Source organism: Larus michahellis, chromosome 7 (assembly GCF_964199755.1).
Source record: "Larus michahellis chromosome 7, bLarMic1.1, whole genome shotgun sequence".
Lineage (NCBI taxonomy): Eukaryota > Metazoa > Chordata > Aves > Charadriiformes > Laridae > Larus > Larus michahellis.
The window spans coordinates 31173551-31185715 of record NC_133902.1 but is presented as its reverse complement, the minus strand read 5'-3'; the positions used below and the strand labels follow the sequence as shown (position 1 = coordinate 31185715).

Below are 12165 nucleotides of genomic sequence, written 5' to 3'. Positions count from 1 at the left end.
CAGTTTTCAGTATGCAGCTTAGGGGAAACGTAGTGAGTAATAAAATCTTGCCACAAAAATATATAAATGAGACCTTTTATACATAGTTGTATCTCCAACCTTCTCTAAGGACAAATTCACATAATTACATGATCCAATTTTTACTAATCAAGGGTTTAAACTGGTTATTCAAGACACTTCTGGAGCAGCACTATTTTTAAATAAGAACATCCTGAAGTAGCCAGGTCCCTCAATTTTCTCCTGTAGAGTCATGGAGGTGTCAGTATTGCCTCATTCTTCAGAAATCAAGTTATTAAAAAACAAAACAAAAATACATCACCAAACCACAAAACCCACCCACAATAATAAAAAGTCTTCTCAAAATCCAATGAAATGTATTCAAATATTTTGGAATATACTCCCCCACCCCCAATGACAAACATCGTTCAAAACAAATTAAAATATGACTGTAGTGACTGTTTTGATATTTAAAGTTCATTTCATATTTTAAAAGAAAAAACCTGCAAATTCACATATCCAAGCCATAAGCCAAGTAGAAGATGAATCTGAAACAGTACATGAATGAATGCTCCAATTTTAAATGCTGTTCCACCATTCCTTAGTCCCTCCCTCTCCTCCTGAGAGTAAACTTCAACTTTGCTCTCCTCCTGTGACCAAGACTGTCCCACTCCTCCCTGCAGCCACCTGTCAGTAGTGTTTATTAGCCCTTGTCCTTCTCCCCTTTCCCAGCACCGCTCTCTGGTGTGACCGTTCAGCTGGGTGGTGGGTTTCGAGTGAATGCCACAAAACGTCTCATTCAAGTCAAAGCAGGGCACGAGCTCTCTCCAGGCCTCTGCCGCTTAGGACTTGCCGAGGCATTAAGTAAACATTGGCAGCCTTGACCAATGTCTCAAACACCAAGCACAGTCCAGGAGGCCAGCCTTGTGCCTTTTCCTTCCCGTGTAACTACACACACACAAAGAAAGGGCAGCACATAATAAAACACAAGATATGTGTATGCTGCACAACAGGTGGCACAGTACATATGGAGGCCCCATGGCTTTTAAATTTGTCTTCTCCATCCCATTTTGCTTTAATTAAAAGGACTTCCACAGCTGTTCAGTGTCACTGAACTGATTAGCTATCACGCCCTAAAGTAAAACAACAAAGTTTCCAAGACATATTTGGCTCCTACTTCTGCTAAAAAGCATAAAAATAGAATAGAGAAAATATAGCAAAAGTTTCAAGCAACATATTGATTTTATATGGTCTGCAGTTGGAAAGATCATGTTTTGATTAAGTTTGGCAAGTTTGATTTTTTTCCATTCCTGAGTGCGCTTGAGGTGTAATTAGTTGTGGAAGTTCCATATATTTTTATCAGTTTATAAAAAGACTTAAAATATGTTAATATTTAAAATTTTCAACAGGAATGCACAGAAAGAACTTATTTCATTTACTGAAACTTTGCATCTGGAGACAGTGACGTTCCAAGTCCAACTACTTTCAACCTTGGTCTTTCTCTGTATGCTAGAATTCATTACTAATTTTTTTCTTCCATCTATATGTGAGCCACCACACGTCAGATAATAAACAGCTAAAGGTAAATCATTAACGTGATGTTAAGTACTCACCCCCAATGTTAGCAGTACAAGGAGTCTGTTTAATTTTCTAAGCTCTAATAGACTTTTCTCTGTGTTAGTAGCTGCCAAGAGAAATTAATTACAGTTAGTTGCGCATAAAGAAGAATGTTTTCTAAATGAACGTGTATGATCAGTGTATTCTGCAGACTATGCATTGACTAAGGCTACAGGAGTCATGTCTGTTAACATTTGGCGTGTATTTTTAACAAACCAACACAAAAAAGTCACTGTCTCAAAAAACAGTCAAGAGCTGAAATAAGTAGGGGTTGGTGTTTTTTCAGAGTATGATACGCAGTACAAACAAGTTAGTTCTGGTGAATTCTGACTATACAAGAGAGCTGGAATCGGAAATACTGCCTTAAAGAGCTGGTTTTTTCTAGGTCTTAAGGGACAGGAAGCAGAATATTGTTTTTCCATAAGGCAGCTCAAACTTACATGAAGAAGTTGATATGATTTCCTGCATATTATAGGCTGCCATGGAGCCACCTAAAGAATGACCTTACGCTTTTCTTTTCCATCCTTGTCAAGTACCAGACACGTTAGCAAGAACACACTTTAATCAGAATTGATTACAGATCCTTTCAACCAACAGAAATCCACACAGCTGACCTGGTGTTTCCAGAAAACAGTTTTCTCCCTGTAGTACGTGTTTCAGATAGCCTTCATAATCCTGGTAGAAAAAGAAAACATTTTATTCCTCTTGCTGTGTGCATATGTTTACGTTAAGCAATCCCAATTGTGCTGCCCTAGATACACAACTTTTTCATCATGTAGCTAGTTTGCTTTTGTTATGTCAGAAGATGTCAGCTGGTTCAGTAGCAGAAGCCCACGTCTAGGACATGATGTGTTCCATTTTTGCTGAGGCTACATAGAAAAATATCCCATGTAAACAACTGAGAAAAGTTACTATATTCCCATCCCATCTCCACAACTGTAATTCAATGCTCTCTATTCAGTAATGATGTTCACTTACTTTATTATCCTATTTTTGATCACTGGATCATTGTGTCTTAATGACTTCGTTATTCCAGTTGTAATGGCGTAGGTCTCTGCTTACGGCATCACACAAGATGTGGTAACGCTCTGTAGGATGGGGTGTTACACGCACTCAGTTCAGCTAAGACAGGGAGGCACTTTGTCACCTTTTCACCTTTCTCTACTCAAGGCGTTCGGGCCAAGGGCTAAGCATGTGCATTACAGAGAAAAGACCAGATTCCTACAGGACTTTGGACCTATATATGCTTAGCTGAAAATAAAGGGGCATCATGCTAAATACAGCAGAAAAGAGCACAGCAAAAGTGTTACCTGGAATCTTAAATAGCAGGAAAGAGTCTTAAGCGTAGGTATTCTGCACAACTTTTACTTCAGACTGTTATCCTGTTGCAGAATAATTAGTAGAGCACAGGGATCTAACAGGCTAAAAACTAAGTACCGCAACGTACATACAGGTTTTTAACAAAATGCCTTTAAAATTTTGGACAAGTGAGAGATGCAGACTTGATTCTGAAATCAGGAGTCCACATTTTTTTCTGGTAAAATACGGACAGTGGTGGCAATTTCACTGAGCTTACAGAACAAGTTTTTCTTAAACAAAACATTGGCCTCCCTGAGAAATATTTTGTCATTGCTTTTGTACTTGCAGAAAAGCAGAAAAGCTCTCTCTCATGAATGCCGGCGTGGGCCATCAGAGGTTATACTCCAACATCGACATCTGAATGCATGGGGAAAAAACATCTCCCTATCTGTGCAGAAAAAGAAAAATATTTTGTGCGTAAACATGTAAATGCTTTACTTTACAACATAGCATCTTGGTGCACAATTGCCTTGTGTAATATGACAGCAAGATAAAAACATGAAACATCATACGACAGCAAACTGTAGGCCGGCTTCATCTTACATTTCATCTTAAACTCCAGCTTAAAGTTAGAATTCACTCCAGATCAATCCCTGAGTACAAGCAGGTCCCCTGCCTCCCTAAGCACACTGGGTTTAGAAAACAAGTTTTAACTTGGTTTGTGCTAACCTGAAAAGCTTCGGAAGTCACTGAGTACACTAACAAATGACACTGGTGTAAGTCACTATTAGTCATTTTAACACCTGTTAGAGAATTCAACATGGACATCGGTATTTTGATCGTTAATTGTCTTTGCATCTTTAACACAGGTTGGCATTACCACATTGGTTCACTGTTCACCCCCAGGTTTAAACAGTCGTGTGTAAGGACGCACTGCCTCTGAGGAATCCACATTGGAGCAGCCTGATTTTTTTCTGGAGGTACCTTTAGTAAAAACATCTTCAGCCGTTATATTGCCTTTGATTCAATCCTTAATATATGCCTTCATTTGCTGTATATTCTCTGCGTATAAATAAGGGTGCCCATAGAAACTGGATATGAAAATACTTGTCGTGAATTTGGTTGTTAGGGCTGTTCGGCTCGGTGTGCTACTCGGGAACGGGCAGAGTGGCCACTGCCAGGGAAAGGAAGAGAGCTCTGAGATCGAACAGAGAGCGCTCTGCAGTTCCCACAGACAACCCGAAGCACACAAGACGGCTCTACCCAAATACTGCTGAGAGATACTGGAAGAAAGTAGGGGGGTTGACCCAAAACTAAACAAGTAAATAAAAGTTATGCTAGTCATGAATTCTGACATTCCTATGGAGAGAATAATCACTATTCAAACACGATGCTATATATAACCACTATTTACTATTGAATACATCTATAAAAACTTCTTAATATAGAAATGTATCTAACTAGCAGATAACATGGAATTAAAAACTTCTTTTCACTGTACAAACCTTTTTTTTTAAAAAAAAAAAAAAAAAAGAGTTCTGTGTTCACATCACAAAAGGCTATAAACTGATTTTGTGCTGACACACTAAGATCAGCGCTCTGTTCTTGCTATTTTGGATGGAAACTGTTAAGAAATTCCACAGCCCCAGGATCCTTAGTACAAAGAGGATCCTTTCTTCCACACAGAGCAGGATACGGCCGTCGCGTTTTTACTGACCATAGACATTAACAGAAAAGACGTCTGTCCTCACTGAAGTACACATTCGGGTATTATGAGACTTCAGTCCTCTGCCTCTTCAGAGGTAGATTCACAGCACATTGAGACACCCAGACAACAACACAGAACTGCCGCTAAGGTCATATTTCCATCCTGTGAGGTAATTTAAGCAAGCATGCAGCCAGCCGAGTGGCAGCAGGTGGCAGCGAGGATTCAGGAGCTGATCTCCTGCAGGCCCTCAAACTGCTAACATTTTACAAGCAGAACAAACAATTTGCAATCTCCTGCTGTAACTATACAGTAATCAGCAGGTTTTTTCCTCACATCTACCTTTTCAGCAAAAAGAGCTTCCTAACTGCAGTAAACTTTTAAATTATTTTGTGCCTGTGCCAAACACAGATAACAACATACGGGACCTTGTAACGCATGAAGTTCTGTTTCAAAGACAAAGTCCAGGAAACTTCACTCAAAACTGCAGTTTCAGGGTCACGTGCAGATAACCAAAGGCTAAACAATTCTAGGGAATGGTAGGGAGTATTTCTCAGTGATTTAGTACTTCAGCTATGAGCACACTCTTACCTGTTTTGGGGGGTTCTCATTTTTAACTTCAGCAGTGCTGTTCTGTGCCTCTTTCTTCCACCTTCTCTTTGTCAGCTCCACAGACGAAGCACCACAAAATCCTCAGAGCTGAAGGCAGGATTCTTCTGTTTCTGGCAGCCAAAACACACCTTTCTGTAAGAATACTTTCCGATACGATAATTGGCATAAATCAGCTTTTATACTCTTCTCTCACATTCTTCTTCTACTGACATGCTTGCTTTTTTACATGCTTGCTATTTTCCCCACACAAGTCATCTTCAGCGCTTCAAAGGTGAGGCTGTAATTACTAAGCCTTGACATCTCTCCCTCAGAATGGCAATCAGATTTTACAACTCATCTTGCATATTTACCCGTACAGCCAGTTCTGTCATCCTAAAAAGTATTGACTGCAATGGACCTTTCACTACCAAAGCTTTATTCTTTCTCCTCAGGACTCCTCATACCGCGGCTCCTGCATACCTAGCACATTTTTTTCTGCTTCCAGAACTTGTTTACTTAATATAGTGGTAAGCAAGTGGAAAGCGTCAGAAGATAGTTTGCTAAGGCTGCAAGGACTACGGACTAGTCAGGTAGCCTTCAGACTGGGCTTAGAAAAACTCTTCAGTTAGGACCAGAGACCTAATGCCAGCTAATTCTGATAACACAAGTTTACCTACAGAGATCTACAAGCAAGGCCTCCAACAGAGAAGCTGCCTATGATCACAGAAGAGGAGGTGCGATGAAAGCAGCTCCACAAATGACACGGACGACGTGTCCTAGAAGGCGATCAGTTTTGCCAAGCACAATTTGCCCTTGGTGAATCCGTGCTGGCTTTTCCCAATCACATGCTCCATTTAGGCTGCCCAGGGAGGTGGTGGATTCACCATCCCTGGAGGTGTTTAAAAAAAAGGCAGATGGGGCACTTAGGGACATGGTTTAGAAGTGGCTCTTGTCAGGGTAGGCTAAAGGTTGGACTCGATGATCTTAAAGGTCCCTTCCAACCTCAACAATTCTATGATTCTATGATTTGACACGTGACAGCCCCCAGGAGGATTCATTCCACAGCTTCATGGGGTCACCCTCCTGTAACAGTTTGCGTACCAACTCCTCCTTCACAGGCGGTGGCTCTGTGTTCGCATCAACCTGGATTTCTGCTCCCAAGGCCTTGCTTGCTTGGAGCTCTGCGAAGCTTACGCTCGGTATGTAGGATGATAGTAATTCATAACCAGGGATATTTCAGCATGGGTTTTCATCATTCAAACTAAGCATCGCTTTCTGCCCTCACACACATCACTTGGTGTAGGGCTTCCATGCCATGAGAGGCAGCAGGGGCTGGACACGTTGGGGCATTCTGACTCTGCTGGATTACCAAACAAGGCCCCAACCCCACTCTTCTTACCTGTTTCTGTCATCCTTCATCTTTTCAGAAGTAGGCATTGCCTCCAGGCACACATTTAAAGATACAGACAAACCTCCTCTCACCAAAAAAATGAAGTGGTTTATTTTTTTGGTTCTTTTTCTTCCTCACAGAGATCTGACAACAAACCAAGGCTCCACAGCAGGAGCTTGGAAAGCCTAGATTCCTGTTTTGTTATTACTTTAGTACCTTAGCAGCAATACTAGGCTAGTATCAGCGTCTAGCACTGCTACATCTTGAATCTCTAGTGTGCCAGATTTTCAGTTCTGTCCCCTGAGAACAGGGAGAAATGAGGGATGGCCTGGCTTTTCCCAATTATCGTGCAAGGTTACTCTGTATCTGCAGTGACTTAAAACCTCCACACTAGAACTGAAGTATTCCTTGTTGCTTGTGTATCTCCACATTAAGACACCATAGGACTCAAATTGAGACATTACAGCATAGAGGGAGATGGTGAATCCCAACTTTTTTTTTTTTTTTTTTTTAAATAGTAGTATTGTCTAAATCAAGGTGGTAATGGGGAAGTTGACCAATGTCTCATACCATCAGTTGCATCAATGGAAGACACATGCAATTACCATTTCATTCTCTAACACTGATGACTGCTGTACAGACCAAAAGTTTTGCTCGGAGCACAACTCTTGTCCTTTACTAGGTGTTGGCAGCCCCACTTGCAAGTATTAGAGGAATGCTGTTCTGACAGCCCTGCATTTGTGCTTTTCAACTTCATGCCAGAAGCCCCTCAAGTCCCACCACTCAGCCTTGCACCAGCAGAAGGCAGCACTGCCCCTGAACTGAGTATCCCACCTTTTGCCCTAAAAGAACTCATTCTCACCTGGCAAAAGGTGGTGATGGTACATAACGCAGGTAAAATCCTTCGGTTTTAGATTTTGAGCTTTATATTCTAGGAACCAAGTCCCCCTTCCCGGAATTAATCACACATCATTTTTAGCTTTAAGAGAAGTTACTATATACCAGGTTAATATGAAGCAATCAAGACACACCATTAATTTTCAGACCTCTTTGGATTTTTTTCTTTATATAGTCAACTTAAGAGAAGACTATGGAAATACCTGGAGATTTTTCCTGAGGAATGTGCTCTACCTCTTTGGAAGAATTGAGCCACGGCAACACCACCATCTGCTGGACAAAATTGACTCCCTGTCTCACACAGCACTGTATGTTGAAAAGCAGGTGGGGAGAAGGTGGGAGAAGCGCAAGGTTATTTGCACACTCTACTGCCACTGACCTGGAGAGCTGCCCAGATGTCCTACTCCATTAGAAGAGACGAACTGCAAGGTATAGAGAAATGACAGGCACGGTTAGACTGCACACAAAGCTGGCAACCTCCGACACAGCAATTGCTGCAGAGCAAGCAGAGGGCTCGGTCTCTGATCAGGAAAATGGGATGCTATGAGGCCTATCTGCTCCACCACATAGAACAGACTCTAGTATATTTTAGTCATTTTATTTGTATCTATATACATTACATTTTGATTCTCCAAGTAATCAAGGCAATTATTCTCAAATAGTTTAGTACATCAATTTTATAAAATACAGCTGAACCAAGGTAGATTAGAAATACATACATTATGGTACATCAAGTGCTTTGAATAATGATCAGTCTGGCCACCTGCTAGTGAGCGATTCATTTAGTTTTGGTCATTCTCAGAGGAGAGTCCACTCCACAGGTAACTCCCCTGAACCCAGCAGAGCTACTTAACCAGCAAGAGTCCTTCATGTGCTTTTGGGGGACAGAATGCACCACCGGGCCACTACAAGGCATTCTGCTGTCTACAGGATGACTCAAAGCAAGTCATAGCTTCTGACTGGGACAAGATTTAGGCATTTGTCAAAAGGCCTCAGATCAAAACAGAAGAAAAAGAGCCAGCATAGCTCTGAAGAAATGCAGTTCTTCATGTTGCAACTGGGATTTGCTTACACACATATATGTTAAACCTGTGTTATAAAGAAATAAAAAACTCTAATCTAAGGGCTGATGTAATACCTAGGCTGCTCCCCCAGGACATCCTTGGGCATGCTGCAGGGACACAGACCTAACACAGCCCCACAAGGAGCTCTCTCAAAGATCTCTTCTGCACGAAGTATTACTCTTCTTTTGAGAAACGCATCTCTGTAGAAAGTGAAATGCCAGGACAATTCTTATTCTGAAAAGGGAACGTTTGAGGAGATCTGCTCAGCTGCTGGGATTTGAACTAGAAATGCTTACAGCTTTATGTTACAAAGCACCCAAAAATGTCCCAATTCCAGTTGATACAGCAGCGACTGTGTTACCCATGACTAGTAGTTTGCTATTTACTCCAGGCTGGTCAGGACTAGTCTATCAGCCACATCCTGAGCCAAAGTTATCTGTTGATGCCGGCTCAAGATCACTCCTGCAAAGCTCCAACTGCTGTAACTTCAGTCCAAGAAGGTCACAGTTCACACGCTTGGGCTCTGTGTTCACAGGCTGCAAAACAGCGAGCCAAAGGAAAGTTCTCTCATTTTTACAGTGCTGATGGCCTCATGCTGTCACGTACAGGGGAACATCAGCTACAGTCAGATGATCATGATGCTTTAGAGCCAGCTGCTTGGGACTCTGGAAGACAAGCAGTACATCACTGGTGTCCTGGTGACAGGACAGGGCTGGTACATCACAGCTCTGCATTAGTCTAGTGCAGATGCCATGACACTGCCCATTTTCATGCTCCATCAACCAATACACATACTGACAAAGGCGGACGATAACATAACCAGCTGCTGTTGGGTCACCTTAGGTGCTTAGGCAAGTCAAGTTTTTGCCCTGTAAACTTTAGGAGGGGAAGGAGGAAGAACACATGTAAACTTTAACTGAGACTGGAACAGACTCAGGCTGCATGGCATCACATCAGTGGAGCAAGAAAGAAGGCAGAAGTCACAGAACTGAGAGCAGCACTGAGCTGATGGACTCGTTGGTTCCTCATTACACAAGGCCCCCCCCACAGAGCCAGCCATCCTGGGAGTACATTTCAACACAGGAGGCCTGATGTGTCCCAGAGGTGGTCAGCTGTACCTGATGTACTGTGTTGGACCGAAGGGATTCTGGGCCAGAGGAAGCAAGAAGTACTGTGTCATCTTTCCACAGCACACGTTACTGCAGCCTTCAACTCTGCACCTCCAGAAACAATGATTACATTGTACAAAGGAAGTGAGAATACTTCTATTTCTGCTGCTTCAAGGTCAGCATCTTTGCTCATCCTTCAGAGCTTTGCAACGGGGTGGGGAAAACTTCTTCCAACAGAAATGACTGTTGACACCTGGCAGCTCAGACTTGAGCTGCACTGCTTGTTTTTGGGGGCCAACAGTTCAGTTCTCACTGCTGGCATTTTCCTTCTGCAGTGCTACCCAGCTGTCACTCCGGAACAGAGCCACCACCATCTGCTGCAGAAGAAGATACTGAACACAGGAGGAGTGAACAAAATACACATTTCAATCCATAGTTACAGTGAAGATGGCATTACCAGGCAACTGGTCAGAACAAGCAAGTGGTCAAAGAACTATACTGTCCCAGACTCCATGTCTGTTTCAAGTCCCTCTATCAGAGACTGGAAGTCAAAGGACAGTATTCTTGCCTCTCAAACTCATAAAAAAGAGAAACCCTTTTATTTACTGGCCTATATTATAATGATGCTAAAAAGTAAACTCATCATCTACAAAAACAGGTAAAATTAATAAAAATGGAAAGAAGTGCTTATTGTCATAACGGAGATTCACAGACCTCTGCACATCTTATCTATCATACCAGATACCTGTGAGTTCAGGTTTTTCTTTTTACAGAAAAAGATGACTACATTCATCTCAGTGGTGCAAAGAAAAAAAAATTAATACTGCTGAAGAGATAGTTTTTCCATTGGGACTACACAGTGTGATGAGATCTGGATGCTCATTCTCATCAGCATGTCATGGATGCAAGAAAAACATTCTCCTGGCAAAGTTTCACCATGAGGTAAATACATTGTTTGAAAGTCCTGGGGAACTGAAATGGATTTGAAGTGATCTGCCAGGAATGATAGTTTCATTAAGGAGAAAGCTGTCACTCTAAGGCAGTTTGCTTCATTTTGACTAGTAACTTAGAGCCTTCTGCTAAGGAAAGGGTTAATCAGCTTCATAACTATAATTAATCAAATCTTGTTAAATTAAAGGGTATTTTTTTTTTAGTTACATGTTCCCAGGTACTTGGGCAACATTCAGATCAAAGCACTGTTTATGAAGGGATATGTTTGGGGTTTCGCAGTATGCTGATGACTGACAACCCAATTTTATGGGATTCAGCTAAAATGAATTTATGACAGATAAAGACAGAGTTGTACTCCAGTAATGTAACTTAAAAGATGTAGTGATATGGCATTATAGCTGTGGAGCTGCCTTAAAAAAAAAATACTGTTTACGGAATCCAGGAAAAAATGGAAGGTGCAGAGCATGAGCAAGAGAAGTTATTCATGGATCCTAAACAGATCAACTACAGATCACTGCAACAACAGCAGAACTCGGGCATTAATTTCATTCTTCTCTCACCCACCCACCCACACAGAGGGGGGTTTATTTCACATTTGCAGTACCACACATCCACTACAGAAACACAAGCTGCTCATATTCAACATCACTTAGGCAGTGCAAGACTTGGAGTTCAGGTACTTCCACATCATCAAGAACTGGATAGTATCCGTTTCAGTGCTCTTACACAGAGATAGCATCATCTTCCCGAAAGACAGAGGGAATGCCTCTTATCAATGCTGTTCAGTGGTACCTTACAGCTTAGATCCTTAGTGAGGCTGGTTCGCTTATCAGCCTCCAAGAGCGGATTAAAGTGCAACAAGCAGATTTCACACTTCATGAGATGACACACATGGTCAGTGTAGATGTGGGATTGCAATCTTCTTGCTTACTGATGGACAGACCACAGGAAGAGAGTGGCCTATAGTTGTCCTCTTGTGCTTTCCCAATATGGGTTTTAGCTTAGCAATTCAGGCCCAGTCCCGTCCAATGGTCTGGCACCATGAGGAAATATTTGTCCATAGCTTCACAAAACCTGGTCCGGTACAGTTCTGGAGAGACCACAGTTGGCATCTTACCTAATGGGAAAGAGACAAAAGCAGCTACAAATGGGCTAAAGGGTATACTGCAGCAAAGACAGATATGACATGAGATTACAACACCAGACCGCATAATCATGAAGGCATACTGTGCATGGAAGGGCCTTGGAACCAAAAAGCAGTGTCAGTTGCCTTTTTTTTTTTTATTTTTATTTTAAACATTCAGAAGACAGATCAGGTTCTGGACCCCTAACACTGAATTGAGATACCTGAAGCTGTAGGAACCATCTACGCTTTTTACATCAGCCCTGATCAGTTTGTTTCTTTTTCTCGTCTCCTGTTTACAGGTCTTTGAGGTTCTCTAGCAGGGATGCAAATTTCTCCCATGAAGAATTTAAGTTCACAGACATGCTCTTATCTTTTCCAGAAACCTGAGCAGTGGTACATCAATTGTTCTCCTTCTCTTT

At 41.8% G+C, this 12165-nt stretch overlaps 1 protein-coding gene and 1 long non-coding RNA gene across 26 annotated transcripts in view; one reads left to right on the top strand and one right to left on the bottom strand.

The window, feature by feature from the left end:
• Positions 1-1406: 1406 nt before the first annotated feature.
• Positions 1407-4464, top strand: LOC141746148 (uncharacterized). Its single transcript, XR_012588243.1, has 3 exons — positions 1407-1579; positions 3262-3386; positions 3783-4464. It is a non-coding gene; the product is annotated as an uncharacterized LOC141746148 (long non-coding RNA).
• An 849-nt stretch (positions 4465-5313) lies between these two features.
• PIKFYVE (phosphoinositide kinase, FYVE-type zinc finger containing) overlaps positions 5314-12165 on the bottom strand; it is a 78197-nt gene continuing 71345 nt past the window's right edge. For 20 of the 25 annotated variants that reach the window (XM_074593998.1, XM_074594012.1, XM_074594002.1 and 17 more), the window contains one exon: positions 7666-11737. In XM_074593998.1, coding sequence (XP_074450099.1) covers positions 11622-11737 — 116 coding nt within the window. In that variant the 3' untranslated portion in view covers positions 7666-11621. Of the gene's footprint in view, positions 5363-7111; positions 11738-12165 lie in introns of those variants that run through there. The other 5 variants (XR_012588239.1, XR_012588240.1, XR_012588241.1 and 2 more) reach the window with 3 other exon arrangements.